The sequence below is a fragment of the Mustelus asterias genome, chromosome 3 (genome assembly GCF_964213995.1).
Source record: "Mustelus asterias chromosome 3, sMusAst1.hap1.1, whole genome shotgun sequence".
Lineage (NCBI taxonomy): Eukaryota > Metazoa > Chordata > Chondrichthyes > Carcharhiniformes > Triakidae > Mustelus > Mustelus asterias.
The window spans coordinates 147,061,354-147,087,466 of NC_135803.1; the positions used below are offsets into that span (position 1 = coordinate 147,061,354).

Sequence of the window (26,113 nt, forward strand, 5' to 3'; positions counted from 1 at the left end):
CTCCCGCTGCTGTGAATGGAGTTTGGCTGAGTGCCAAATTCTCCAACTCGGCTGCAGGGAGAGTGTGGCGTGAACAGCCAGTAAGTTTGTGCCCTAGGTAGTTCCAAACCCAGATGGGAAACTTAAAATAACTGCCCTCAACTATAATGTGCAATTTGATATAATGTGAGGAAAGATTTTAAACCCAGAGAATGATGTCCCAGGTGTTCTGTGATGATTTAAAAAAGATAATGTCTATTAAACACCAAAATACACAGCAATGAAGTCGACTCGAAGTACACTTTACCAAATCAATAGCTATACACAATATCCCTAACTTTACCCAATTCTGAACACCTTTATTTTCTCTACCGTCAAAGCAAATTCTCCCCAAACAACATCTTAAAAGAGTTTTTAATAACTATAAACAAGATCCAGTAACAGTTACCACACCAGGCAGTTACACCATCTGGTGTTGCCTCTGAAAAGTTGATTGTTCAAAGCAGGAATTTTGCTTCATTGAACAATCCAGAGTGGCAATATTTTTGGTTAAGATTTCAGTGCATTGACAAGAATGTGAAAGTAATGCAATCTCTCTTCACAGGACATTTTGGCAGTGTTTACCATGGGCTGTACAAAGACCAGAACAAGAAAGAAATTCACTGTGCTGTCAAGTCCCTGAATAGTACGTACAATAATACCACTGATACATTGTCATTGTTCAGTGGCTTTTCTCTTATCCCTTGAAATTAACTTAACTGTTTGAGAATGTCTTCCCTAATTTAGCCCTGCTTGTATCATAAGCCATTTTACATTCAAGAGGTTAGACATTTGACCTGTTTTCTTGTCCTGACACATTGAACCATAGAATTCCTACAGTGCAGAAGGAGGCCATTTGGCCCATCCAGTCTGCGGCCAACTCTCCGGAAGTGTATCTTACCCATGTCCTCCCCCCTGTCCTATCCCCAGAACCCTGCGCTAATCCATCTAACCTACACATCTTTGGACACAAAGGGACAATTTAGCATGGCCAATCCACCTAACCTACAAATCTTTGGATGCAAAAGGACAATTTTGCATGGCCAATCCACCTAACCTACAAATCTTTGGACATGAAGGGACAATTTATCATGGCCAATCCATCAAACCTACACATCATAGAATCATCATAGAATCATAGAATCCCTACAGTGCAGAAGGAGGCCATTCGGCCCAACGAGTCTGCACCGACCACAATCCCACCCAGGCCCTACCCCCACATATTTTACCCACTAATCCCTCTAACCTACGCATCTCAGGACTCCAAGGGGCAATTTTTAACCTGGCCAATCAACCTAACCCGCACATCTTTGGACTGTGGGAGGAAACCGGAGCACCCGGAGGAAACCCACGCAGATACGAGCTTTCGTGGAGCAGCTTTCGAAGGAGCAGCTTTCGGAGCGCTGCTCCTTCGTCAGGTAAGTGGGAGTTCTGGTAACAGAACTCCCACTTACCTGACGAAGGAGCAGCGCTCTGAAAGCTAGTGGCATTTGCTACCAAATAAACCTGTTGGACTTTAACCTGGTGTTGTTAGACTCCTTACTAAATTGACGTCAGCCAGTTTTCAAAGTTTTTTGACACTTAGAATTCTTTTAGTCACATTGCACCCAACCAGTATGGACTCGATTGGCTGAATGTCTTCCTTCTGTGCCCTTATCACGCTTTGGTTCTGTATTACCTGCAGGAGTGAGGCACCAAGGATTTCCAGGGCAGAGTGCGCAAGTCTCAATCCAACGACTAGTTGAGAAAATGTCAGTGTGCAGGCGCAGACGCAATGTGCAAACCCCTCATATCTCAATTATATGGGTGGGATTTTCCAGTTCTTCCTGCCGGCAGGATCTTCCAGTCATGCTGCAGGTGCCCCCCCCCCCCCCCCCATGCCAGGTTGCCTGCTGGCGAGCCACGCAGAAAGTTGTAGATGTCGGCGGGAGCAGAAGATCCCACTGGTGCCAATAGCGGGTGAGCCGCCTTCACCGTCAGAAAATGCGCCGCGCGGGGGGTGGGGGCTGGAAAATCCCACCCCATGTCCGCTTCATGCAGCATAATCATCCTGATGTGTTGTGGTATCTCAATAGGAATTTCAGATGTTGAAGAGGTGGAGCAGTTTTTGAAAGAAGGGATTATCATGAAGGATTTCCACCATGAAAACGTCCTATCGTTGCTGGGAGTTTTCCTTCCTAGGGAAGGGTTACCATTGGTAGTATTACCATATATGAAGCATGGAGATCTCCGACATTTTATCCGTAAGGAGGAGCGAGTAAGTAATGGCTCAATTGTAACAGTGTAAATTTACAGGGAGAGGTACACTGTCCTATCATTTTCAGACACTGGGATAATCTTAACCATAGTGCCAAGCATGGATGAGGCTTACTTGTCATTCCCGCTGGTGGTATCTTCCAGTACCACTGATGGTGACACCCCCCTCCCCTCACGGTTCTCTGGCAGCAGAGGGTACGAACAATGGGAAACCCTATTGGCGGTGGTGGGACATTCCACGGCGGGTTTGGGGGGTGGGAGGGGGGGTGGTTAGACAATTCTGCCCAATGTGTCTAACAGATGGCCAGTCTGATAGATGTTGAAATTTCCACCCCCACTTCCTGGAGACCCGCACTGCAAGTTTGTTTTGCAAATCTCCGTCCATACATGCCCCACATGAATTCTTGTGGAAGTAACAGGGGTCCTAATCTATTTAAAACAGCACAATTCGGCTGCACAAGAACTTAGCTGGTTAAAAAAAATTGCAAATATGGGCCGAAGATTTTCCATCCGGTCCGCTGTGGGAATGGGGTCGTTGGCAAGACAGAAAATTTGGCGGACTGTTTAAAGATCCATCGAGCTAGGGTGGGAATTTTCAGTCTGGGATGCAGCGGCTGGAAAATCCCAGCCATGGTTTAAGGAGCAGTCACCCTTGTATTTTGGTATTGTGCCGCTGCCCTCGATTATTTTCCTGAACCTTTCTGTTTTCCCAGATCTCTCCCCTCTCTCCCCTTCACTTCAAAGTCTACATCTTAGCCACATCATTGGGTGTCATGGACCGAATTTCTTCCAACTTATGGATTGCGCTTGGCTCATTAGCTGTGCTCTGGGCAAGAGTTGTTGTTCATGCCTTCATAAGTTCATAAGATATAGGAGCAGAATTAGGCCATTCAGCCCATCGAGTCCGCTCCGCCATTCGATCATGGCTGATATGCTCCTCATCCCCATTTTCCTGCCTTCTCCCTATAACTCTTCAACCCATTACCAATTAAAAATCTGTCTAACTCCTCCTTAAATTTACTCACTGTCCCAGCATCCACCGCACTTTGGGGCAGCGAATTCCACAGATTCACAACCCTTTGGGAGAAATAGTTTCTCCTCAACTCTGTTTTAAATTTGCTACCCCTTATCCTAAGACTATGACCTCTCGTCCTAGAATGCCCCACAAGAGGAAGCATCCGCTCCACGTCCACTTTATCCATACCTTTTATCATCTTGTATACCTCAATTTGATCTCCCCTCATTCTTCTAAATTCCAGAGGGTATCGGCCGAAACTATTCAATCTCCCTTCACACGACAAACCCCTCATCTCTGGAATCAATCTAGTGAACCTCCTCTGAACTGCCTCCAACACCACTACATCTTTCCTCTTTCCATCTTTCCATCACTGCTGAGGCACAGATGACAAGGTTCCAACACAGCATGCCTTGTTAATAGTCTCAGTTAAATATTGCTATTAAGGGCAGTATCACCGGGTTGAACATGCGGCCTCTGATCTTTGCAACAGCGCATAGGGAGGGTCAACTATTTTCTCTAAATGTGAGAAAGAACCAAATGTGTTGCTATCTATAAATAACATGGTCAAGCAGCTCTGATGTCTAAGCAAGGGGCGTAGGTTTAGGTCCTCATTGTGTCTTGTGACAAGCTCCCAACAATCGATTAAGTTTTCCCCTTTATCCCTTTTAGAGATAGCTGAATAAGTAGTCTCACAACACCAGGTTAAAGTCCAACAGGTCTACTCACTCGATGAGTGCTCTGAAAGCTCGTGCTACCAAATAAACCTGTTGGACTTTAACCTGGTGTTGTGAGACTACTTACTTTGCCCACCCCAGTCCAATGCCGGCAACTCCACATCAGAGAAAGCTGAGTTTCTGGATTAATAGTTTAATGATAATACCAGTAGGCCACCGCCTCCCTGGGGGTGAGATTTAGGAAGACATCAAGGTTCAGGAAAATAATAGAGGGCAGACGTGCAACACCAAAATACAAGAGTGACTGGGGAGGCGATGACCTAGTGGCATTATTGCTAGACTATTAATCCAGAAACTCAGCTAATGTTCTGGGGACCCGGGTTTGAATCCCGCCAAGGCAGATGGTGGAATTTGAATCCAATAAAAAATATCTGAAATTAAGAATCCACTGATGATCTTTGAAACCATTGTGGATTGTCGGAAAAACCATCTTATTCACTAATGTCCTTTAGGGAAGGAAATCTGCCGTCCTTACCTGGTCTGGCCTACATGTGACTCCAGAGCCACAGCAATGTGGTTGACTCTCAACTGCCCTCTGAACAAGGGCAACGAGGGATGGGCAATAAATGCTGGCCAGCCAGTGACGCCCATGTCCCATGAATGAATTTAAAAAAAACAATCTTGTGCCATACTGGCAATACCGCTGCCCTAGTAATCCAGAGGTCTAGGCTAATGCGCTGAAGATATGGGTTTCAAATCCCATCGCGGCGGTTATTGGAATTTGAATTCAGTTAATGAGCTGGAACTGAAAGCATGGCCTGAATTTTTTTTGGCCCCTGCCTGCCACTGAGACCATCCATTCCCACTGGAAGTCTTTTGGCAGGCCCGCCACATCCGTCTTGTCAGGGGTCGGAAAAGCTCGACTGTAGTCTCAGTAATGATGACCGTGAAACTATCATGGCTTGTTGTAAAGACCCATCTGGTTCACTCATCTCCATTAGGGAGGGAAATCTGCCAAGACTCATCAGCCGTAGCAGACATATGGTCCAGGGAAAGCCGGCAAAAATAGCTATTAAAAAAAAAAAATCCTAATAATAGCCGGTTTGGATTGGCATTGATGCAGGATTACAGACTGCTGCTCTGTGTTCAATGAATCCACTGGGCATTGAATCTGATTGCTGCTGTTTGTATTTTCCTGTTTTATATACAGAATCCAACAGTGAAGGATTTGATAGGCTTTGGGCTACAGGTTGCCAAGGGAATGGAATACCTTGCACTAATGAAATTTGTTCACAGAGACCTCGCAGCGAGAAATTGCATGTAAGTACATATGCAAATGACTGCTGATCTCCCCATTGTACAGGGAGAGATACTGAGTGTTTTACAATTGATTTTGAAATCCGCTCCTCTTAACCTCTCTCACGCAACCCTGGCTCACGTTCCCTCTGCAGGATGAAGTTTACAAAATGATTTCACTGAGAAAATGGCATTCAATGGGCAGGATTCTTCGGCCTCCCAGCCGTGTGTCTCCCGCCAGTGGGAGGGGGTGCATTGTTTGCCAGCTATTGGGGATTCTCTGGTCCCGCCGCTGTCAATTCCCATTGACGTCACCCCATGCCAGTGGGGAACCTGCGGGCGGGGGTGCGCTGTTGGTGAGACCGGAGAAACCCACCAGCGTGAACGACTGGAGAATTCCAGCCAATATATGGCTGTCCTAAAACAAATTTAACACAGTGCTTCCTTTAGTGAAAAGTATTGTCGCCATAGTCGCAGATTATAGAATCATACAGTGCAGAAGGAGGCCATTCGGCCCATTGAGTCTGCACCAAACACAATTCCATCCAGTCCCAATCCTCATAACCCCATACATTTACCCTGCCAGTCCCCCTGACACTAAGGGGCAATTTAGCATGGCCAATCCACCTAACCCGCACATCTTTGGAGTGTGGGAGGAAACCGGAGCACCTGGAGGAAACCCACGCAGACATGGCGAGAATGTGCAAACTCCACACAGACAGTGACCCAAGCCGGGAATCAAACTTGGACCCCTGGCACTGTGAGGCAGCAGTGCTAACCACTGTGCCACCGTGCCGCCCACATAGGCTGCCCATAGCCTGCTCTCTTTGAGGGGGAGAGCTGACTGGTGGTGATTTAACTTGAGGATCACCGTGTTTCAGGCAAGGGATAAGTTTGAGAAGACAAGGCCTGCATGCATAATCTCAGCCGGTACGGGAATTGAACCCACGCTGTTGGCATCGCTCTGCATCAGTAACCAGCTATCCAGTCAACCAATCCCCACTTTTTTTAGTAACATAGTTGCTAAAGGCACCGCCAAGACCAAATCCAAATAAATTGGAAGTCTCTTGGCCTAAGAGATACATAGGCCCAGACATGGGAACAGGACAGCATTGGGCTCAACTATGAGGCCTGCACTGATTGAATAGTTTACCATCACTTACTCCATAGGCTCCTTGGGCAAGTTAGCAAAAACCTGTGAGAATCTAAACGTTCAGGTGACGGAGAGAGGAAATTAGTTGAGCAAGAAAGAAATAACGACTAATCCTTCCAAAATAAATTTTACTTATTGCAGTTATTAATTTTTAACATGAGAACAACATCAGATAGTTATGAGGGTTATGAGGCTGTTTGCAGTCAGTTTAAAGGGGAGCAGCTGGCAGAGTGGTTAATGTCATCGGGTTAGTAATCTCGAAGCCCAGGCTAATGCTTTTGGGGCAAGCGACGTGGGTTCAAATCCCACCAAGACAGCTGGTGGAATCTGAATTCAGTGTATAAATGTAGAAAATTGTCTCAGTAACAGTGACCATGAAACTATCACTGATTGTCATTAAAAACCCATGTGATTCACTAATGTCCATTGAAAATCATAGAATCTCTAGAGTACAGAAGGAGAATATTCAGCCCATGGAGCCTGTATCGACAACAATCTCATCCAGGCCCTATCCTCGTAAACCCATGTACTTACCCTGCAGATCCCCTGCCCCTGACACCAAGGAGCAATTTAGCATGGCCAATCCACCTAACCTGCACAACCTAGGACTGTGGGAGGAAACCCACACAGACATGGGGAGAAGGTGCAAACCCCACACAGTGACCCAAGCCGGGAATCGAACCTGGGTTCCTGGCGATGTAAAGCGGCAGTGCTAACCTCTGTGCCACCGTGCTGCCCTTACGGGCAGCCTTATCTGGTCTAGCCTATATGTGACTCCAGATCTGCAGCAAAGTGGTTGACTCTAAAATGGTCTGGTAAACCGCTCAGGTCAAGGGCAATTAGTGACACCCACATGCCATGAAATATTGAAGCTAAAAAAGATGTTTGAGTGCAAGGTTCTGAAGTTTGGCAATGTCAAATTGTATACATAAATGAAAGAAATAATTACACTCACATTTTATACAAACACTGGATGTCACAAAGCACTTTTCAAAAAGTAGCTGTAGTGTAGTTACTGTTCGAAGGTAGGAAATCCGATGGCCAATTTGTGCACAGCAAGCTCCCCCAACCAGCAATGTTTTCATGACCCAATAATCTGTTTTTGTGATGGTGATGTGGCACAGTGGTTAGAGATGTCCCACAGCGCCAGGGACCCGGGTTCGATTCCCGGCTTGGGTCACTGTTTGTGTGGAGTTTGCATGTTCTCCCCGTGTCTGTGTGGGTTTCCGCCGGGTGCTCCAGTTTCCTTCCACAGTCCGAAAGATGTGCTGGTTAGGTGCATTAGCCATGTTAAATTCTCCCTCCGTCTATCCGAGCAGGTGCCGGAGTGTGGCGACTAGAGGATTTTCACAATTACTTCATTGCAGTGTTAATGTAAGCCTACTTGTGACACTAATAAATAAACTTTTTTTAAAAATTTGCAAAGTGAATATTGACCAGGACAATTCACTTGCTCTCCTTTGAAACAGTGCCATGGGATCTTCTGAATCCACTTCCAGAGAATCCCTACAGTGCAGAAGGAGGCTATTTGGCTGACCGAGTGTGTAGCAACTCTCCGAAAGAGCATCTTACCCAGGCCCACCCCCTCGCACATTTTGAACCATGACCAACCCCCCTAACTTACACATCTTGGGACACTAAAGGGCAATTTACCATGGCCAATCCACCTAACCAGCACATCTTTGGACTGTGGGAGAAAACCGGAGCACCTGGAGGAAACCCACATAAGACATGCGGAGAACATGTAGAATCCACACAGACAGTGACCCGAGGCCAGAATCGAACCCCGGTCCCTTGCGCTGTGAGGCAACCATGCTAACCACTGTGCCACCGTGCCGCCCATTAACTTCAGAGAGCTAAAGGGAGCTCAATTCGACAACTCTTCCGAAGATGCTAATTGTCGTGCTAAATTGTCCTCCGTGTCAGGGGGATTAGCAGGGTAAATACGGGTTACAGGGATAGGGCCTGGGTGGAATTGTTGTCGGTGTAGGCTCGATGGGCCAAATAGCCTCCTCCTGCGCTGTAGGGATTGTATGATTCTACGAAGGCTGCACTCCCTCAGTACTGGCAGTGAAGTGTCACTGTTGATTGTTTGCAATGAAGTCCTGAAGGTTGGTTTGATCAGTTGGCTAGATGGATAACGTGTGGTGCAGAATGATGCCAACAGCATGGGTTCATATCCCATAGCAATTGCGGTAGTTCATGAAGGTCTGTCTCCTGGCCTTGCTCCACACTTGATGTGGAGGACTGCCCCCCACATAGAAACATAGAAACTAGAAGCAGGAGGAGGCCATTCGGCCTTCGAGCCTACTCCACCATTCATTTTGATCATGGCTGATCATCTAATTCAATATCCTGATTCCCCCCTTATCCCTTGATCCCTTTAGCCCCAAGAGCTATATCTAATTTCTTCTTGAAATCACACAATGTTTTGGCCTCAACTACATTCTGTGGTAGTGAATTTCACACATTCGCCACCATCTGGGTGAAAAAATTTCTCCTCACCTCAGTTCTAAAAGGTTTACCCCTTATCCTCAAACTATGACCCCTAGTTCTGGACTCCCCCCATCATTGGGAACATTCTTTCTGAATCTACCCTGTCTAACCCTGTTAGAATTTTATAAGTTTCTGTGAGATCCCCTCTCGCTCTTCTAAACTCCAATAAATATAACTCTAACCGACTTCGTCTCTCCTCATATGACAGACTTGCCATTTCTAGAAAGGCCAACATACCATTTGCCTTCCTTACTGCCTGCTGTACCCGCGCGCTTACTTTTAGCGACTGATGCACGAGGACACCAAGCTCTCTCTCAGCATCGACCTCCCTCAATTTACACCCATTCAAGTAATAATCTGCCTTCCCATAACCTATATAACCAATTGTCTCTCTGTAATGGAGAGAGTAGCTTTGTGGAATGGGGCACATTACCTGGAATGGGAATTAAACCTCGCTGATACAGGGGCGAGAATGCTACCAACTGAACCACAAGCGATGAATAATGAGAGTTGACTTGTGCATTTCTTTGAATGTGCCAGGCTGGATGAATGCTATGTGGTGAAGGTGGCCGACTTCGGAATGGCACGGGATGTGTTGGACAAGGAATATTACAGTATTCAGGATCATCGGAAAGCCAAGTTACCTGTGAAATGGATGGCATTGGAAAGTCTACAGACCCAAAAATTCACCACTAAATCTGACGTGGTAGGTTCTAGGATGTTGCATTGGACACTTCTATTATTTCCAGCTTGTGATAGTAATTCCTCATTTTATATCACGGCAGGGAGTAGTTTCACATCAAGGCTGCAATTCTAACCCCGCCCCCCCCAACCCATGTTGCTGGCGGGATGGAAAATTTGATGCGATCAGTCCATTCATTGCAGGTGGAAATTTCCAGTCCTGCGGTCAGTGGGCGTGACTGGAAAATCCCGGCCAAAGTTTTTATTTTCTCCTCAACAAGCCGGTGACACAGGGCGGGATTTTATGGCCTCGCTCGTCCCGAAACCGTAAAATCCCGCCCGAGGTCACCGGACCTTCCTGTTGTCCGCCCCTGCCCTCTCCAATTTCCCGTGGCGGGCAGGGCGGTAAAATTCCGGCCATGGTGAATTCATGCCGCCAGCCTCGTACCAGAGATACCCAGTCCCCAGCGCTGCGCTGTATGAGTGAATGACTGACCCTCCATTCGAGTCTTCCCTGGGATGACACTGAAATTATCAGTGCTTTATCTTGGCACATTTTGTCACATTAAAGGCACTATGGAAGTTCAAGCTCTGGGAAGATGGTGGCATAATGGTGATGTTACTGGACCAGTAATCTAGAGGCCCAGGCTAATGCCTTTTAGGCATGGGTTCAAATCCCACCCTGGCAGCTGATGAAATTTATATATATTCAATTAATAAAATTTGGAATTAAAAGTTACTCTCAGTAATGGGTGACCATGAATCTATTATTGATTGTTGTAAAAAACACATTTGGTTCACTAATATCATAGAATCCCTATAGTGCAGAAGGAGGCCATTTGGCCCATTGAGTCTGCACTGACACATATCCAGGCTTAGCCCCTAACTGCCCTAATGAGCAGCCTGGGAATGGAGGGATACAAACGATTGGACCAAGGAGCGGCACAGGCTTGGAGGGCCGAAGGGCCTGTTTCCTGTGCTGTACTGCTGTACTGTTCCTTGTTCTTTGTTCTTTGTTCCACGTATTTACCCCACTAATCCCCCTAACCTATCTATCTTGGGGCAATTTAGCTTGACCAAACCATCTAACCTGCACATCTTTGGATTGTGGGAGGAAACCGGAGCACCCGGAGGAAATGCACGCAGACAGGGGAGAATGTGCAGACTCCACATGGACAGTCACCCAAGACCGGAATTGAACCCCGGTCCCTGGCGCTGTGAGGCAGCAGTGCTGACCACTGTGCCACCGTGTCACCCACTTCCATTTTGTGGAGGAAATCTGTCATTTTTACCTGGTCTGGCCTGCACATGACTCCAGACCCACAGCAATGTGGCTGGCTCTTAAGTGCCCCCGCCTGAAATGGCCAGGGAAGCTACTCAGTTCAGGGGCAATTAGGGATGGACAACAAATACTGGCCTTGCCAGTGACACCCACATCCCACGAATGAGTAACTAAATAAAAACGTTGCTTGTTCTTGTGGAGGGGATCAGTTCTGTGAGTCGGTATTCGCTCATCATGACACAGCAACAAGTTGGATATTTGAGATTGAAGCCTGGGCCTCCTCCTATCAACGTCTTATGTTGCACAGTGTGCCTCTTTTGTAAAGTGGTTCTGTATCACACGCCATTCCCCAGCTGGCGGTGAGTGCAAGAGCTGTTTCCAAGTCTCCATAACTGGGAATGCGGCAACAATGATTCCTTAGAGAGTGGGAAGAAGGGAACCATGATCTGTACTCTTCCGCCTGGCCCCACGAGGATTCCACTACACTCCACAGGCAGCACGGTCAATGCTTGGTGACTGGAGAAGTTCTATTTTTATTCCATGGAATTGCATGGGTTTTTTTGTATTGGTGTATTGAGGTATCATCCACTCTTCCACCAATCCACAAGCCTGTTGTACCACTATTTGCAGAACCAAGTAGAGACCCAAGTATGTAGTGAGCAATGGGTTTGACCCCATATCCAACTACTCTGCAATTATATCATAGTTAGAGCATAGATCCTGGTCACAATAAGTTTGCATTTCATAGAAACATGCAGTATCTTGAGGCTGGAAAAACTATTGACAAGCTTAGTGGGCGGCACGGTGGCACAGTGGTTAGCACTGCTGCCTCACAGCGCCAGGGATCCGGGTTCGATTCCCGGCTTGGGTCACTATCTGTGTGGAGTCTGCACATTCTCTCTGTGCCTGTGTGGATTTCCTCCGGGTGCTCCGGTTTCCTCCCACAGTGCAAAAACGTGCTGGTTAGGTGGATTGGCCATGCTAAATTCTCCTTCAGTGTAACCGAACAGGCGCCGTAGTGTGGCGACTAGGGGATTTTCACAGTAACCTCGTTGCAGTGTGAATGTAAGCCTACTTGTGACACAGGGATAGGGCCTGGGTGGGATTGTTGTCAGTGTAGGCTCGATGGGCAAATGGCCAATGCCCAATTTGACCTGGGAGAGATGGAAGCCACCCGCCCTGCTAATCTCCCTTGCTCAATTCTTCAGAAGACCTGTTTCCCTGAAACTTCGAATTGTGTTCTGTGGTCTTGCTTAATCGACTGAAGCTGTGCAGAAAATGTTTCTGCAAAATTCCACTGTGAAAACATCACGGGCGAGATTCTTCAGCCTCTCAGCCGCGTGTTCCCACTGGCGGGAGGTGGCACGTTGTTTGCTAACAGTGGATTCTCTGGTCCTGTCAGTGTCAGTGGGAATTCCCATTGATATCACCTTACGCTGGTGGGAAACCCACAGGTGGGGGTGCGCTGCCGGCGGGACTGGAGAATCCTGCTGGCATGAGTTGCCGGAGTATTCTGGCCCATTTGGCTATGGGCCAAGTGCTGGTAAAAGGAATTAGGTGGAAGGTCAGGTGGTTCTTGCATGTTGGTTTAAAGTTTGTTTATTAGTGTCACAAGTCGGCTTTCATTAACATTGTATTGAAATTACTGTGAAAATCCCCGAGTTGCCACACTCCGGCACCTGTCCGGGTATACTGAGGGAGAATTTAGCACGGCCAATGCACCCAACCAGCACGTCTTTTGGACTGTGGGAGGAAACCCACGCAGACACGGGGAGAACATGCAAACTCCACACAGACAGTGACCCAAGCCGGGAATCGAACCCAGGTCCCTGGTGCTGTGAGGCAACAGTGCTAACCACTGTGCCATCACTGGGTGAGGTATTGAATACAGAAGCAGAGATGTAATGATGGAACTGTACAAAACGCTGGTTAGGCCAGAACTGGAATTTTGTGTATATTTCTGGTCATCGCATTACAGACAGACAATGACCCAAGCTGGGAATCGAGCCCGGCTCCCTGGCGTTGTGAGGCAGCAGTGCTAACCACTGTGTCATCGTGCAGATGCGATGGGCTGAAGGGCCTCTTCTGCACTGTATGATTCTATCATTAACCTAATAGTCAATTAAACTGAATGGGTTTATAGCGGTTCATATAGCACCTACAGGAATCTGAGTGAGTGTGAGTCTGTGTGATTTCTGCCACTATTTACAGCTTGACCTGTTGCTATTGTTATGTTTAGTGGTCTTTTGGAGTGCTACTGTGGGAGCTGCTAACTCGAGGGGCGCCGCCCTACCCAGAAATAGATCCTTACGACGTTACCAGATACCTGTTAAAGGGGAGAAGATTGCCTCAACCAGAATACTGCCCGGATGAGCTGTGAGTGTTCTATACATCGGCTATTTTCCTTTCTTTTCAAAGCTGAAGACTTGTTCCAAGAGATAAATGCTGGAATCATAAAATCATAGAATCCCTACAGTACAGAAGGAGGCCATTCGGCCCATCGAGTCTGCACCGAGCACAATCCCACCCAGGCCCCATTCCCGCAACCCCACATATTTACCCTGCTAATCCCCCGACACTAAGGGGCAATTTAGCGTGGCCAATCAACCTAACCCGCACATCTTTTGGATTGTGGGAGGAAACCTGAGCACCCGGAGGAAACCCATGCAGACACAGGGAGAATGTGCAAACTCCACACAGACAGTGACCCAAGCTGGGAATCGAACCTGGGTCCCTGGCGCTGTGAGGTAGCAGTGCTAACCGCTGTGCCACCATGCCACTCATTAAAGGTGGGGTAAAAATTAATAAAAAGTGCCTGCAAAGGTTAAGTGCTTCCTCTTTCTCTCCATGTTTGACAGATTCAACCTCGAAATGGAAGTTGAAGCCAAAGGCTTGAGAGTGGGCCTTTGCAAGGGCGGCACGGTAGCACAGTGGTTAGCACTGCTGCTTCACTGCTCCAGGGACCTGGGTTCGATTCCCGGCCCGGGTCACTGTCTGTGTGGAGTTTGCACATTCTCCTCGTGTCTGCGTGAGTTTCCTCCGGGAGCTCCGGTTTCCTCCCACAGTCCAAAGATGTGCGGGTTAGGTTGATTGGCCATGCTAAAATTGCCCTTAGTGTCCTGAGATGCGTAGCTTAGAGGGATTAGTGGGTAAATGTGTAGGGATATGGGGGTAGGGCCTGGGTGGGATTGTGGTCGGTGCAGACGCGATGGGCTGAATGGCCTGTTTCTGCACTGTAGGGTTTCTATGATTTCTATGAAGATCCGTCCCCCTGGGACGGGAGAATTCCAGCCCAAATTCTAAATCCAATTGAATCCAGTTCATGGTCCCTACAAGAGAGACAAACAAGATCCAAGCTGATAAGGTAAGGCATCGCACCCCAACTTGGCCTTGATCTGACGCTCGATCTGACTTCTTTAAGTTGTAAACAGGGTGGAAACTCCTGCCCCCGAACAGTCAGTGAGTTTTCAGATGTCAATGTTAGATTTTAAGAGTAAAACAGGACTAGCTTCAGAGTGAATTGAGAGCAGCTGATGCTCATTGAAGCGTGTATTTAAGAGCTGAGTTTTGCCCCAGTGGGGGAGTTCTGGACACGGAAATGATCCAGAGGAAAGGATGGAAACTGGTGTTTATACTGAACTACTGCATCAGATTAAAACAAAACAAGAACAAAGAACAGTACAGCATAGGAACAGGCCCTTCACAAGCCTACACCAACACATGATGCCTTTCTAAACTAAAGACCCTTTGCCTCCATGCGGTCCGCGTCCCTCTATGAGGCGCGTCTGATAAATAGACAAGGCTGATGTTGCCAGGAACAGAAGGCTTTTATTCGCTAAAAAGGAACGATGTGGAACAGACAATAAACAGAACAATACTGGGCATGAGGATCTCCCGACTGAGGCCGGAGGGGGAGGGCTGCAGCCTTTATACCCTGAGGGCGGAGCCTCCAGTTAAATGTGCAGCCGAATTAAAGGTGCTGAAGGCACGACAGTGGTTTACCACACTCTATTCCCTGCCGATTCATGTATCTGTCAAGATGCCTCTTAAACGTTGCTATTGTATCTGCTTCTACCACTTCCTCTGGCAGCGCATTCCAGGCACTTACCACCCTCTGTGTAAAATATACTTGCCTCTCACATCTCCTTTAAACTTTCCCTCTTTAACTTTAAACCTAGGTCCCTTAGTAACTGACATTCCTACCCTGGGAAAAACAATCCGACTATCCATTCTATCCGTGCCTCTCATAATTTTGTAAACTTCTATCAGGTTGCCCCTCGGCCTCTGACACTCAAGTGAGAACAAACCGAGTTTATCCAGTCCCTCCTCATGATTAACACCCTCCAAACCAGGCAACGTCCTGGTAAAGCTTTTCTGTACCCTCTCCATGGCCTCCACAAACAGTTAGATTCATACAATCATAGAATCCCTACAGTACAGAAGGAGGCCATATGGCCCATCGAGTCTGCACCAATCACAATCTCACCCAGTCCCTATTCCCGTAACCCCACGCATTTACCCTGCTAATCCTCTTGACACCAAAAGGCAATTTAGCATGGCCAATCCGCCTAACCCGCACATCTTTGGAGTGTGGGGGGAAACCGGAGCACCCGGAGGAAACCCACGCAGACACAGGCGGAACGTGCAAACTCCACACAGACAGTCACCCAAGGCTGGAATTGAACCCGGGACCCTGGCGCTGTGAGGCAGTGGTGCTTACCACTGTGCCACCCATGATAATCAGAATGTATTCTGTTGTCTAACTCCTTTTCTTTGTGCAGGTTTGACATTATGCTGCGATGCTGGGACCCAAAGCCTGAAATGCGACCAAAGTTTACTGAGATTGTCTATGAAATCGAAACGATTCAATCCATGTTGAAAGGGGAACATTATATCAACTTGCAAGTGAACTATGTAAATTTGGGGAACAACCAGCCTTACCCTGCAATGGACACTACTGACAATGAACTGGACCTGGACTCAGACTGATCACACGTTGCTGCACTCGCTGCTAAACCTGTTCGAAACATTGACTTGAATTTCAGGAGAGAATGTTATCTTTAAACACAACGGGAGTTGTCCCTGCCGTTGAGTTATTATTTCTGCCCTCAGTGCCTTCCCGCCTGTAACCTGTGTCTGCCAATTCCTGTGGTCAGGCCAATCTGTAGTAAAAGACGTACGGAGGGTCTCCAAGGCTGTCAACACATCTCCGGTAACAAGACTTCTGTCCATAAGCAATCAATGGTCCTGCTCACACCCAGGCGATGATGTTGTTCTTTTAGGTAGGGTGAAGGCCAGTGGCTTGCATCCCTCTCAGCAACAACTTGTATTTAGATAGCGTCTCTTCAAAATGGGCCATAGGTGGTTTACAGGAGCACTGACTGTCAACGAAAGTTCACACTGAGCCATATAATAAGATATTAAGGTCGCTGGCCGAAAACTTGGTCAAAGAGACAGGTTTGAAGGAGCGTCTTAAAGGGGGAAAGGTAATGTAGCAAGGGAGAGAGGTTTAGGGAGGGAATTCCAGAGGGTTACGGCCTTGGCAACTGAAAATTTGGCCACCGGTAAAGGAGTGATTAACCTTGGGGAAACTCAAAAGACCAGAGTTGCAGGAGCGCAGATACCTCAGAGAGGTGTATGCCAGGCGGAGATTACAGATGTCAGGAGGGTTGAAACCATAAAGTTTATTTATTAATCACATATAGGCTTACATTCACACCGCAATGAAATTACTGTGAAAATCCCCTAGTCGCCACACTCCTGTTCGGGTACACTGAGGGAGAATTTAGCATGGCCAATGCACCTAACCAGCACGTCTTTCGGACTATGGGAGGAAACCGGAGCACCCGGAGGAAACCCACGCAGACACGGGGAGAAGGTGCAGACTCCGCACCCAAGCCGCAAATCGAACCTGGGTCCCTGGTGCTGCGAGGCAGCAGTGCTAACCACTGTGCCGCCGCACGGTGGGGTTGAAAGCAAGGATGAGAATTTTAAAACTGAATCATTGTTTAATTGGACGCCTGTGCCAATAAAGTGTTGCCCTCAGTAATGTGATCTTACCAAGCAAAGTCTTTTCCCCGGGGGAGGGGAGTCCAAAACTAGAGGGGCACAGATTTAAGATGAGAGGGGAAAGATTTAAAAGGGACCCGAGGGGCAACTTTTTCACACAGAGGGAGTGACACGTGTATGGAGTGAGCTGCCAGAGGAGGCGGGTACAATTACAACATTTAAAAAACATTTGGACAGGTTCGTTGGGAGGAAAGGTTTAGAGGGATATGGGCCAAATGCAGGCAAACGGGACTCGTTCAGTTTAGGAAACCTGGTCGGCATGGACAAGTTGGGCCGAAGGGCCTGTTTCCGCTGTCTATCTCTGTGACTCTATGATTCTGAGCAACAGTGAGACGGTGACTTGGAGGAACGACTGCAGTTTTCTGGCCAAGGAATCTCAGAAAGCAAAGGGACATTGCAGGAAAGGTGAGGAGTTGTGAAATGATATCCACGGTTAGATGGAGTGATAAAGGAATTGGTTTATCAGCAGCAAATTGCCTCCATCCAAAATGCTATGTCAGCAAACAAAAACCCACTGTTTTTCTGTTCAACGACTTGGCTTCCATTAATGTTTCATTTCCAATGTTTAAAGTTCAAGTTTATCATTCCGCACAAGAGATGAAGCATTCACTCGATACTGTTCTCTTGATGGAACATTTTGTAGTTAATTAAAAAGTCGTGAGGTGAAAAATATTATGCTGCCAGCAACAAGCTGATTTGTTTTATAATGGTACTGTATTAGATATTCATGAAATACGACAGCATCACTGACACTGGAATATGTGAGAGGCCATTTGTCAATAAGATTTAACAAAGAATACTCTTAACAGTTGCATGTTACTGTCCTACAATGATTAAGTGGGTGACTGGCCTGTCAGCAGCTCTCTGTTTCTAGGCTCCCGCTCCCCACCCCCACCCCCGCCCCCTTCGCCCCACCCCTCCCTGTTTATGAGGAAGCATTTAAACTTCATTTCCACTCACTGCACATTCCTGGAACACGTCCCTCCCGATTGGCACTGCGGGTGCAACCTTCACCTCATGGACTGTGATGATTCAAGTTGGCAGCTCACCGCCGCCTTCTCCAAGCCAATTAGGGATGGGCAATAAATCATCGAATCCCTGCAGTGCAGAAGGAGGACATTCGGCCCATCAGGCCTGAACTGACAGCAATTCCACCCAGGCCCTATTCCCGTCGCCTCACATATTTACTCTGCTCGACCCCTGGACACTAAGAGACAATTTAGCATGGTCAGTGCACCTAACCTGCACATTTTGGGACACTGAGGGACAATTTAGCATGGTCAATGCAACTAATCTGCACGTCTCTTGACACGTTTAAATTTGGCGATTCATTCTCATTACATAGATTTGGTACTCCAAAGAATCAAACCACATTGAATCAGAGAATGATAGAATCCCTACAGTGCAGAAGGAGGCTATTCAGCCCATCGAGTCTGCACCGACCACAACCCCACCCAGGCTCTATTCCCGTAACCCCACATATTTATCCTGCCAATCCCCCTGACACTAGGGGTGATTTAGCATGGCCAATCCACCTAACCTGCACATCTTTGGTCTGTGGGAGGAAACCGGAGCACCCGGAGGAAACCTATGGAGACACGGGGAGGACATGCAAACTCCACACAGACAGTGACCTGAGGCCGGAATTGAACCCGGATTCCTGGCGCTGTGAGGCAGCAGTGCTAACCACTGTGCCACAGTGCCGCCCAAATGCCAGCCTAGTTAGAGATGCTTGCACCCCGTAGTAGGATTAAAAAAAACACGATGGATACTTAAGAGGTAGAAAGCAGCAGTATTTTGCTTTATGTGAGCAGGCAAGGTGTCAGCAGCAGATACAAAAAAAACATTGGCCGGGTGGTTAACAGTGAGGCTGAGTGTCTTGGGCTACAGGAAGATATAGACAGAACGGTCAAATGGGCAGATAAGTGGCAGATGGAATTTAACCCTGAAAAGTGTGAGGCGATACACTTCGGAAGGAGTAATTTGACAAGGAAGTACTCAATGAATGGTAGGACACTAGGAAGTTGGGTGGAACAGAGAGGCCTTGGTGTGTTTGTCCACAGATCTCTGAAGGCGGAAGGACATGTTAGTAGGGCGGTGAAAAAGGCATATGGGACACTTGCCTTTATCAATTGAGGCATAGATTACACAAGCAGGGAAGTCATGTTGGAGTTGTATAGAACTTTGGTGAGTCCACAGCTAGAGTACAGTGTGCAGTTCTGGTTGCTACATTATCGGAAGGATGTGATTGCACTGGAGGGGGTGCGGAGGAGATTCACCAGGATGCTGCGTGGGATGGAGCATTTAAATTATGAAGAGAGGTTGGAATCGCCTTGGGTTATTGGATAGGCTTGGATTGTTTTCATTGGAGCAGAGAAGACTGAGGGGCGACCTGATCGAGGTGTTCAAGATTACGAGGGATATGGACAGAGTGGATAAGGAGCAGTTGTTCCTCTTGGTTGAAGGGTCAGTCACGAGGGGACATAAGTTCAAGGTGAAGGGCAACAGGTCTAGGGGGGATGTGAGGAAAAACTATTTTACCCAGAGGGTGGTGACGGTCTGGAATGTGCTGCCTGGGAGGGTGGTAGAGGCGGATTGTCTCACGTCCTTTAAAAAGTACCTGGATGAGCATTTGGCACGTCATAACATTCAGGGCTATGGACCAAATGTTGGCAGATAGGATTAGGTGGGAGTGTAGGTGTTTCTAATGTGTTGGTGCAGACTTAAAGGGCCAAAGGGCCTCTTCTGCGCTGTATGATTCTATCTATGCACTCAGTGATCCCACGCCTGCAATGAGCATTGCCACTTGTAGAATAAAATTGTTAGGCCAATGACCAAGACTCCCCACAATCCCCGCAGCCCCCGTCCTTGCTGGGAGAACCGAATATGCCTTGAAAATGTGGCTGGTTAACTGGCCACTCAAATTCGGATCAGTTTAGATAATGAAGGTTGACCGAGAGAAATAGCCATTCAGCCCATCAGAGTTATTCCCCATCCCACACCTCAATGATGTCATGTTTTTCGGTCCCACCACTGTTGACGGAGTTTCCTGTTGTTCGCACCCTCCGCCTCAGGGGTACCCGCATGTGGGGGTGGGGTTGCTGTCAGCTGGACCAAAATATTCGCTGGAGGGAACAGCTGGAAAATCCCGCCCACTGATAATTCCTATCCACTGACGTGAGATCAGTCATAGAATAGAATCCCTACAGTGCAGAAGGAGGCCATTCGGCCCATCGAGTCTGCACTCACCACAACCCCACCCAGGCCTTATTTCCGTAACCCCACTCATTTATCCTGCTAATCCCCTGACACTAAAGGGGCAATTTAGCATAGCCAATCTACCTAACCCGCACATCTTTGGACTGTGGGAGGAAACCCATACAGCCACGGGGAGAACATGCAAACTCCACACAGACAGTCACCCGAGGCCGGAATCGAGCCCGGGTCCCTGGCGCTGTGAGGCAGCAGTGCTAACCACTGTGCCCCTGTGCCGCCCCCACAGTGGCACAGTCGTTACAGAGACTCTTTACCATTCTCCACAGATTCTCCATTGCTTGTGCTTTTGTGCCAGTGTGTATGTTGGAACTATGTTCTCAATTAACAAGTAAGAAAGGTCACATTTGAATTCACTTCTGCTGAATGCATAACTCTTTAGCCAGGAGGTGTTGTTGCTTCTTTTAGAAGTTTACTGAATTGCAGATAAAACTGCCCGATTTGCTAATTTAGTGTCCCCCCAGCAAATCGATCTCAGACGGCCTGTAATACATTGAACCAGAGCCTAATGATTAGTAAGAGGGCTCCAGATTTAACTGGACAATGCGCTGATTGGACTGTGTTCAGCACCAAAGGTGTGGATAATTGCAGGAGTGCTTTGTATATAAATGTTCTGCTCTGGTAAAGAGTTGTGTGGAATGGGAGTGACTGAGAAGCGGTTTGAACAATTCAGAACCTGTGTGGATGAGAATTATATTTAGAATCAAGATGGAATTAATAATCAGATTGTACAGCTGGTGAAATTCTCTGACAGTGAGACGTGTACAGGCTGTTACCGTACAGTGTTTATTTTTGTAGATTTTTGTATTTTTTAAATTATAATAACTTCAGCCTGAGATTTCAGCTCCTTGCAATACTTACTGGATTTGAATGGAAATTCTTTATTTGGTGTTTAAGAGTCACTGACCTGTGTAAAATAAATGGGCTGATTCCTCTGTTAAAATAGTGGATGAAGCATCTGTGCAAGGCCATGTGAAGAGTCTAATTTCAAAGTACTTGCCTCAGAAACAGCATTCGATGAAACAAAACCCTTTTGAAATTTGCCCGAATTAAAGATTTGAAAGAAAGTGTGAATGCATTCAAACCTTACACAACATTTTCCTGTCCGGATCCTTGACAAATTTGTAAACTCACATCAACAAGAACAAAAGGTTAAGTTTATTTATTAGAGTCACAAGTAGGCTTACATTAACACTGCAATGAAGTTACTGTGAAAATCCCCTAATCACCACACTCCGGCACCCATTCAGGTACACTGAGGGAGAATTTAGCACAGCTAATGCATCTAACCAGCACGTCTGTTTGTGGGGAGAAACCTGAGCGCCTGGAGGAAACCCATGCAGACACGGGGAGAATGTGCAGAACAGTAACCCAAGCTGGGAATCGCACCCGGGTCCCTGATGCTGAGGCAGCAGTGGTAACCATTGTGTCACCGTGCCACTCTGCTGCTCAAAAGTCAATGGGTGAGAAATTGGGTACCTTTGTGCCCATGATTTGGGGACTATGGGGGCCCCTGGAGCTCTGAAATGGTGCTGGCAGTACTTGGGCACATGTTTAGGGTGAATTCCTTTGGGCGCCATATTGGTGAAGGCGTCAGTCTGGACCAGAATATGATCTCCCACTCACCTGACGAAGGAGCAGCGCTCCGAAAGCTAGTGGCGTTTGCTACCAAATAAACCTGTTGGGCTTTAACCTGGTGTTGTTAGACTCCTTACCCAGAATATGAAAGCAGGCAAGTCATGGCATCAATCGATGTGCAACACCAATCTGATGCCAGCAACAAAATTATATAAAACACTGATGAGGCGGCACGGTAGCACAGTGGTTAGCACTGCTGCTTCACAGCTCCAGGGTCCCGGGTTCGATTCCCGGCTCGGGTCACTGTCTGTGTGGAGTTTGCACATTCTCCTCGTGTCTGCGTGGGTTTCCTCCGGGTGCTCCGGTTTCCTCCCACAGTCCAAAGATGTGCGGGTTAGGTTGATTGGCCAGGTTAAAAAAAAAAATTGCCCCTTAGAGTCCTGGGATGTGTAGGATTAGCAGGTAAAATATGTGGGGGTAGGACCTGGGTGGGATTGTGGTCGGTGCAGACTCGATGGGCCGAATGGCCTCCTTCTGCACTGTAGGGTTTCTATGATTTCTATGAACTGGAGCATTGTGTGCAGTTCTGGTCACCACATTACAGGAAGGACATAATTGCTCTGGAGAGAGAGCAGAGGAGGTTTACAAGAATGTTGCCAGAGTTAGAAAAGTGTAGCTATGAGGAGAAATTGGAGAGGTTGGGGTCATTTTCCTTAGAACAAAGAAGGCTGAGGGGTGACTTGGTAGAGGTGTTCAACATTATGAGGGAAAGAGATGGAGTGGACAGGATAAAATTGTTTCCCTTGTTGGAGAATTCTAGAACCAGAGGAGATAGATTCAAGATAAGTTTAGAGGGGATATGAGGAAGAAAGTTTTTTATACAGAGGATGGTGGGTGTCTGGAATTCACTGCCCGAGTTGGTGGTGGAGACAGAGATCCTAAACTCTTTAGGAAGTATCTGGATCCGCACCTTGAGTGCTGTAAGCTACAGGGCTATGGGCCAAGTGCAAGAAAGGGATTGGAAAGGGCACCTGAGTGTCCTCAGGCTGGCATGGACAAGATGGGCCGAATGGCCTCCTTCTGTGCTGCAACTTTTCTATGGTGTCTAATGCCATTTTGGATCTCAATACCACAGCTATTGCGCATCCTAATCTTGTAGAGTTGAACACGTTGAACACCAGGAAGGACCTCACTGCCAATCTCTCGATCAACCAATGACAATGTTTTTTTGTCTGGTTATAGTTTCAATTCTACAAGGGTTTGGAGCTTTCTATAGCTGTTTCAATTTGCAAAGGTCCACAGGAAGTGGTGAGACAGGTAATGAAGGAGCTTCGGCTGACTTTTAGACTTTTGCATACACCCGTTGTATCATGTGTGTGATATAATGATACAAACGACACCAATCATAGAATCCCTACAGTGCAGAAGGAGGCCATTCAGCCCATCATGTCTGAGTTGACCACAATCCCACCTAGGGCCTATCACCATAACTCCATCTATTTACCCTTTTAATCGCCTGACACTAAGGGGCAATTTAGCATGGTCAATCAACCTAATCCACACATCTTTGGACTGTGGGAGGAAACCGGAGCACCTAGAGGAAATCCACAGACATGGGGAGAACGTGCAAACTCCACACAGACAGTGACCCAAGGCGGGAATTGATTTTATAGCAAGATTTGTGGTGGTTCCTTGCAAGTTGGCCAACCTTCTCTCCCCTGCTGCCATCAGACTTTTGAATGGACCTACTTCGCATTAATCTGATCTTTCTCTACACCCTAGCTGTGACTGTAACACTACATTCTGCACTCTCTCCTTTCCTTCTCTATGAACGGTATGCTTTGCCTGTATAGTGCGCAAAAAACAATACCTTTCACTGTATACCAATACATGTGACACTAATAAATCAAATCAAATCAAAAATCTTACCATCAAATGGAGGCTGTTCTTGCCATGGGCTATATGGCAAACAATTGAGGAACATGAGGAGGAAGAAGGGAATTGAAAGAACCATCTTTAGGCCAGGTCTCTACTAGTAACCAGAACCCCATTTGCCTACACCAGTTAGGGACCAGGTTAGAAGCTCCAAGGTATATTATGAAGTTGGACTAGATCCCAACTATTTTTTATTTCGGCATTAATGTATGGATAAAATGTTTCACTCCAGGTGTGATTCTATTTGCCCGCTGGGAAGTTTTTATCAAAACAAACTTAATTTAACAATACAGTTTAACAATAACAAAAATAATTAGCATACAATTTACCAATTGAAACACTTAAACATGCCAAGATACAATTCTTAACTGCTAGCCTATCTCCATTAGTTCCAATTTAAGCAATATTCCTCATAGACTTAAACTCCTCTTCAGAATCGGTTAGCAAAAACACACAGGCTTACATGGGTTGCCAGTCCTCGAGCCTTTTAGCACTTCTGGAAAGAGATACCTGCCTCTTAGCAGTTCCCAGGCTTCAGTCGCCTGGGAGAGAGAGAAAAGAGCTGTTGCTCCTTGCAAATCCAAACAGAAACTTCCTGATTTTTATCTCTGTAAGCCTAGCTCCTCCCATCAGCACATGCCACACTCCTGTCAATCAACCTAATTAAACCCTACTCTAAAACCCCAGGGGACAACCCAAAAAAATAAATAAAAATTGCATTAGCTCAGGTTAAAACAAACACCCCAATATCTAGGACCAATCTCGCATTCCCATCATGTGGCTGCCTGGAGAAGAGAGGTCGGCACCTTAATCGAAGCTGAAGTTTAAAACATTCCCTTCACGAGAACCATAACATAGATGCATTTCTTAAAGGCACAGTCTCATCACACACCATGCCCTCCATCTGTCACCAGTCATCACGCTGATGAGCCATCGATAAATGCTACCAGAAAATAAACTTCCCATTAAAATTTATTAATTCGGCTTTGGAGCAAAGTCAAGCATTAACCAAATGTTTCCAAATTCACCATATTTGGATCAAAACAATTTAGATTCAACCATATACTGAGGTAAAGATAATGTTGTGGTGTGTCCTTGTGTGTGTTTTTCTTGCTCCCCAGTTTCTATAACATACTTTGGTTTTCTTCTATTTTTCCTGGTCTTACACCCAGGCAGTGCCAGAGGTACAGCAGACACCTGTCTTTATTTCTTCAAAAGGGGAGGGGGGAGGGAAGAAGGAAAGCAGGGTGGGCTCTTCAGGTTTTTTTTAGTTCATTCATGGAACATGGGCGTCACTGGCTGGCCAGCATTTATTGTGTCTCTGTGCCCTGTTTGAGAGCAGATATCCACTCCATCTGACGAAGGAGCAGCGCTCCGAAAGCTAATGGTATTTGCTACCAAATAAACCTGGTGTTGTTAAAACTGTTACAGCATTTATTGCCCATCCCTAGTTGCCCTTGAGAAGGTGGTGGTGAGCTGCCTTCTTGAATCGCTGCAGTCCACGTGCTGTGGGTTGACCCACAATGCCGTTAGGGAGGGAATTCCAGGACCCGGCGACTGTGAAGGAACGGCGATATATTTCCAAGTCGGGATGGTGAGTGGTTTGGAGGGGAGCTTGCAGGTGGTGGTGTTCCCATGTATCTGCTGCCCTTGTCCTTCTAGATGGAAGTGGTTGTGGGTTTGGAAGGTGCTGTCTAAGGATCTTTGGTGAATTGCTGCAGTGCATCTTGTAGATAGTACACACTGCTGATACTGAGCGTCAGTGGTGGAGGGGTTGAATGTTTGTAGATGTGGAGCCAATCAAGCGGACTGCTTTGTCCTGAATGGTGTCAAGCTTCTTGAGTGTTGTTGGAGCTGCATCCATCCAGGCAAGTGGGGAGTATTCCATCACACTCCTGACTTGTGCCTTGTAGATGGTGGACAGACTTTGGAGAGTCAGGACGTGAGTTACCCACTGCAGTATTCCTGGCCCCTGATCCACTCAGGTTAGGGCTCCAGTTTGTACAGAGAATAAACACCAATACAGATGGGTTGAGCAGAATGGCTTATTTCTTCAGGATATCCATGTAATTCTGCATTTCCCCTACCAACAACGTCACAAATAACACTCCCTTTCATTTACTGTCTTGCTTAAAATGAAACATCCAATGCTTGTTCAGCTTCTTGCTGTGGCACTGCGCTGAAATCAGGAACTTAGCAGTTCTGATATCTGTTGCTATGCGACCACCCTGGACCCCTGCTGCCGTGGTGTAGCATGTTTCAATGTGCTGGGCCCCTGCATCATCTGCAGCTTCAGCCTTTGCTGTCAGCTCAGCCTCTACTCTCTTCCATAGAAAGCATTCTTTCTGGTTGTATCACATCCTGGTATGGCTCCTGCTCTGTCC

The 26,113-nt window shown here is 47.0% G+C and overlaps 1 protein-coding gene across 2 annotated transcripts in view; it reads left to right on the plus strand.

Annotated features, from left to right (window-relative positions):
- The window catches only part of mst1rb (macrophage stimulating 1 receptor b), a 129,879-nt gene extending 108,698 nt beyond the window's left edge, over nucleotides 1-21,181 (plus strand). For both annotated transcript variants that reach the window (XM_078209893.1, XM_078209894.1), the window contains 6 exons: nucleotides 584-664; nucleotides 2,094-2,275; nucleotides 5,177-5,286; nucleotides 9,452-9,617; nucleotides 13,114-13,250; nucleotides 15,656-21,181. In XM_078209893.1, coding sequence (XP_078066019.1) covers nucleotides 584-664; nucleotides 2,094-2,275; nucleotides 5,177-5,286; nucleotides 9,452-9,617; nucleotides 13,114-13,250; nucleotides 15,656-15,863 — 884 coding nt within the window. In that variant the 3' untranslated portion in view covers nucleotides 15,864-21,181. The remainder of the gene's footprint in view (nucleotides 1-583; nucleotides 665-2,093; nucleotides 2,276-5,176; nucleotides 5,287-9,451; nucleotides 9,618-13,113; nucleotides 13,251-15,655) is intronic.
- The last annotated feature ends 4,932 nt before the right edge of the window (nucleotides 21,182-26,113 follow it).